The sequence below is a fragment of the Bison bison genome, unplaced genomic scaffold, assembly GCF_000754665.1.
Source record: "Bison bison bison isolate TAMUID 2011002044 unplaced genomic scaffold, Bison_UMD1.0 scf7180017864317, whole genome shotgun sequence".
Classification (NCBI taxonomy): domain Eukaryota; kingdom Metazoa; phylum Chordata; class Mammalia; order Artiodactyla; family Bovidae; genus Bison; species Bison bison.
Window position 1 is genome coordinate 7,731,524 of NW_011494889.1, and position 5,386 is coordinate 7,736,909.

A 5,386-nucleotide genomic window follows, 5' to 3' on the forward strand; every position below is an offset into this window, starting at 1 on the left:
CAGATGCCATGATCTTCGTTTTCTGAATGTTGAGTTTTAAGCCAACTTTTTCACTCTCCACTTTTACTTCCATCAAGAGGCTTTTTAGTTCCTCTTCACTTTCTGCCAGAAGGGTGGTGTCATCTGCATATCTGAGGTTATTGATATTTCTCCCGACAATCTTGATTCCAGCTTGTGCTTCTTCTGGCCCAGCGTTTCTCATGATGTACTCTGCATATAAGTTAAATAATCAGGGTGACAATATACAGCCTTGATGTACTCCTTTTCCTATTTGGAAACAGTCTGTTGTTCCATGTCCAGTTCGAACTGTTGCTTTCTGACCTGCATACAGATTTTTCAGGAGGCAGGTCAGGTGGTCTGGTATTCCCATCTCTTTCAGAATTTCCCACAGTTTATCATGATCCACACAGTCAAATGCAAATCAAAACCACAATAAGATATCACCTCATACCTGTCATAAAGGCTATCATCAAAAAAACTAAAAATGACAGGTAGTAGCAAGGATGTGGAGAAAAAAAAGTCATCATGCACTGTTGATGGGAATGTAAATTGGTTACATCAACTATGGAAAGCTGTATGGAGATTCCTCAAAAAAAAAAACTAAAAATAGAACTACCATATGATCCAGCAATTCCACTTCTGTGTGTTTATCCAAAGGAAACAAAATCACCATCTCAAAAAAGATAACTGCTCTCCCATCTTCACTACAGCATTATTTACAATGGCCAAGACATTGAAATAATCTAAATGTCCATTGATGAATAAATGGAAAAAAATGTGTGAAATGTATATACTATGAAATACTATTCAGCCTAAAAAAGATGAATAGCCTGCCATTTGTGACGATACAGACGAGTCTCGAGGACATTATGCTAAGAGGCAAAGAAAGACAAATACCGTATGATCTCACTATTATGTGGAATCTAAAAAAACTGAACTCATAAAAACAGAAAATAGCATAGTGATTGCCAGAGGTGAGGTTTGGGGCCTGGAGGAAATGGATGAAAATGGTCAAAAGATACAAACTTCCAGATATAAAATAAATAAGTTCTGGGAACGTAATGTACTGCATGGTGACTATAGTCAACAGTGCTATATTGTATATTTGAAAGTTGCTAAGAGAGATAGACCTCAAAAGTTCTTACCACAAGAAAAAAATTGTAACTATATGAGATGATGGATATTTATAAACATAGTAATCATTTTGCAATATGTACAGGCTTCCCTGGTGGCTCAGCTGTAAAGAATCAGCCTGTGAATGCAGGAGATGAGGGTTCAATTCTTGGGTTGGAAAGATCCACTGAAGAAGCAAGTGGCCACCCACTCCAGTATTCTGGCCTGGAGAATCCCATGGACAGAGGAACCTGGTGGGCTGCAGTCCATGGGGTCCCAAAAGTTTGGACACAACTTAACAACTGAACAGCAACAACAACATATACAAAATCACTATGCTGCATACCTTAAACTAATAAAATGTTATATATAAACTATATCTCAATAAAACTGGGCAAAAAAGGGTTTCAAAATACCATCTCATTCTATTTTGTGTAGATCTGGAGGATTTTACATGTTAATCTATCTCTGGGTAATGGCATTATGGATAATTAAAAAAAATTTTGATTATCAGTATTTTCAAATGTTCTAATGAACATGTGTATTTTTGTACTGTAAAGTAGAGAAGGTGAGCTACTAGAGATGTGAAAAAGATTAAATCTTGGGTGAGATTTAAGAACATCCTAATCCAATCATTTTGAGTAGGATGTCATCTTACTTGATTGTATAACCGTGATTAATCACACTGAAACGGGTGACTGACACTATTTAATCATAATGAATTATGTTTATATACTTGGGTAAAACTTGATTGTGATGTGCCTTCTTTAAAGAGGAGAGTCTGTTAGCAGAAATGGGATGCCTCTGCCTGAAGTTCAGGAAAAGAAAGAGCAAGACTCTGACTCTGTGTGTGGTACTGGACAGCGGAGCGATGCTGGATGGGCGGGAGATGTTCTGTTGAAGACAGGTGTGGAGAAGCACCAAGAATTCCTTCCCACCTCTACTTGCTTTTGTTTTGTGCTTAAAAGGTTCTTGGTCCTAGAAAATGGGTCCCTTACATGGTGGGTGGGAGCACTTCTTTTCCTATGAAAGCTTGTCTCCTGCTGTGAAGCAAAACATTTGCCTTCTGATGAATGGATCAGTCTCTTGTGAGTTTGTGTTCTGCCTGTTACTGTCATCTGGTCACTTCTATGACACTGACAGCCATGGATGGCTCCCGAACCGGATCCTGGTGAGTGCTCCTACACCCACCCCTCCTACACTGGCAGCCTATTCTGACTTTGTCCTGGATGTTTCTATGGAACCAGAATCATCTCCATTTTCAAGAATACTGATGGTGTTCTGGAGACAAGACTTTTACTCAAAAGGGGGACTCTAATTCTGAAAATATCACATTGGTGGGAGAATATATCTGGGGAAGGTAAGCCATAGGCATCTGTCTGTTTAAATTATGAGTATAAAGAAGTTAGGCCTGGTCCTAATAATTGCATGATTTCCTGTCTTGTTTGTCTGTTTTGGTTTCGCTTGTCTTTTCCTTATTCTTAACCAGAAGTTTAATAAAGTCATTGGTTGACAAAACATTGACTAAGTTTTTCCCTAAGACTAATCTTAGGCAGGCTCAAGTCTTGTCAGAGTCAAGGTTCCCTTTGCCTGAGCGTTCTGTGGTAGCAGGAGGGGCAGATAATGCAGCTGAGGGAACGGTCAGAGTCCACAGAACATGTGTGGAGAGTGCCCTGTGGAGCTGGCTTCTGGAAGAGGGTTTCAGTTGTTTCCTTCCTTGTTTATGCTCTGGCAGAGATCATGCTCCTACCAAGATTTTGATATAAGAATGTATTTGAATTAGAACAAAGAACCTTGAACTGGGAATCAGAAAGTGTGGATCAATTCACAATTCAGCTTTTACACCAACCAGCTACATGTCAGGCAAGTCATGTCATTTCTCTGGCTACATCTTATTTATCAGATAGAATCAGAATTTAAAAAGCTAAAGCTACTTCCAGTTTGGTCATCTATTAAGTTTAGTCTGTGTGCTATTCTGTCGTTGCTATGGCTCCCTTTTCTTTACTTGAAGAATAATCAGGAGTTGACTATGTCAAAGGTAATTAAGAGAAGAAAAGTAGTTCCTAAAATACACTATGATGATGAACTCAAAATAATAGCAATCACATTTTGAGTGCTTACTATGTTCTGGAATTTTACATCAATTATTTTATTTAACAGGTAAGCCTATTGATATTCAGAATGGATGAAAACTGCCTAAAATCAAATACTTCATAAGTTATTCAAATTGATGTTTCTAACTGGATCATTGAAAAAGCAAAAGAGCTCCAGAAAAACATCTATTTCTGCTTTACTGACTATGCCAAAGCCTTTGACTGTGTGGATCACAATAAACTGTGGAAAATTCTGAAAGAGGTGGGAATACCAGACCACCTGACCTGCCTCCTGAGAAATCTGTATGCAGGTCAGGAAGCAACAGTTAGAATTGGACATGGAACAATAGACTGGTTCCAAATAGGAAAAGGAGTACATCGGGGCTGTATATTTTCACTGTGCTTATTTAACTTATATGCAGAGTACATCATGAGAAACGCTGGGCTGGAAGAAGCAAAAGCTGGAATCAAGATTGCCAGGAGAAATATCAATAACCTCAGATACGAAGATGACACCACCCTTCTGGCAGAAAGTGAAGAGGAACTAAAAAGCCTCTTGATGAAAGTGAAAGAGGAGAGTGAAAAAGTTGGCTTAAAGCTCAACATTCAGAAAACGAAGGTCATGGCATCTGGTCCCATCACTTCATGGGAAATAGATGGGGAAACAGTGGAAACAGTGGCTGACTTTAGTTGTGGCGGGGGGGGGCTCCAAAATAATTGTAGATGGTGACTGCAGCCATGAAATTAAAAGACACTTACTCCTTGCAAGGAAAGTTATGACCAACCTAGACAGCATATTAAAAAACAGAGACATTACTTTGTCAGCAAAGGTCTGTCTAGTCAAGGCTATGGTTTTTCCAGTAGTCATGTATGGATGTGAGAGTTGGACTGTGAAGAAAGCTGAGCGCAGAAGAATTGATGCTTTGAAACTGTGGTATTGGAGAAGACTCTTGAGAGCCCCTTGGACTGCAAGGAGATCCAACCAGTCCATCCTGAAGGAGATCAGTCCTGGGTGTTCATTGGAAGGACTGATGCTGAAGCTGAAACTCCAATACTTTGGCCACCTGATGTGAAGAGCTGAATCATTTGAAAAGACCCTGATGCTGGGAAAGATTGAGGGCAGGAAGAGAAGGGGATGACAGAGGGTGAGATGGTTAGATGGATCACCGACTCGATGGACACGAGTTTGGGTAAACTCTGGGAGTTGGTGATGGACAGGAAAGCCTTGTGTGCTGTGGTTCATGGGGTCGCAAAGAGTCAGACACAAATGAGCGACTGAATGAAACTGAACTGAACAGCCTCCCCAAACTAGAAAATAGCATTGAAGTGCCTGCTTTTTTCCCCTTTCTGTTAAAATCACTTCAGAAAGGCAGAAACTGGTTAGGCCAAATTTGTGACTTTATTGAGAAGGAAAATGAGTGTCAGGAAGATTAAGTTATTTGATTGAGTTAAAATGTTAAACTAATGGTATTTCTTACATTCCTTTGATGATTTAAATAATTTTACATTTATTGCTAATTATAAAAGTAATATATGTTCATCATAGAAAAATCTGGAAAATAAAGAAAAAGATAAAAAATGAAATACAAATATCAATAATCTCACTATTCATGAAAAACCAGTGTCAACAGTTTGGTGTATTTCCTTCCAAATTTTTCCATGCATTAAATAATAATTATTATTGTTATTATCATTGCAAATTGTGATTCCCAGTTTTTCATTTATTAGCCTAACTTTAGTACATTAAGATTTAGGAAAGTGTCTTACCTGGGAGATCTCTTCACACTATAATCATAATGGACTCTTGCCAGCTGCCCAGTGTAATAACCACGGAGATCCTTTCCTTGGTGAACAATGAATATACTAGTGGGGACAGGAAGGAGAGTGAGACAAAAGGAATTAATATTATTAGCTCTTTACAGAGGAAAACCAGTTGTGGTATGGTAAAAAAATATATTCAGTCTCTATCCTCAGTTCCTGGCACAAAGGTCCTAAAATCCTTGGAATCTTTTGATAGGAGTATCTTTTGTTATCCAATTTTCAGGATTCATAAAGAAATATTTGACTTGTCAGGTATTAGTTTCAAAATATCAAGAAAAAAATAAGAGAATATATAAGGCCAGTGGGGCAAATGTTGATAATTATTGAAAGATGGAAATGGATAAATGGAGATTCTCTAT

General features: G+C 38.4%; 1 protein-coding gene across 1 annotated transcript in view; it reads right to left on the reverse strand.

Annotated features, from left to right (window-relative positions):
• LOC104997924 (chromosome unknown open reading frame, human C1orf100) overlaps positions 1 to 5,386 on the reverse strand; it is a 36,685-nt gene that overhangs the window by 12,968 nt on the left and 18,331 nt on the right. The window contains exon 3 of the mRNA XM_010852908.1: positions 4,974 to 5,069. Coding sequence (XP_010851210.1) covers positions 4,974 to 5,069 — 96 coding nt within the window. The remainder of the gene's footprint in view (positions 1 to 4,973; positions 5,070 to 5,386) is intronic.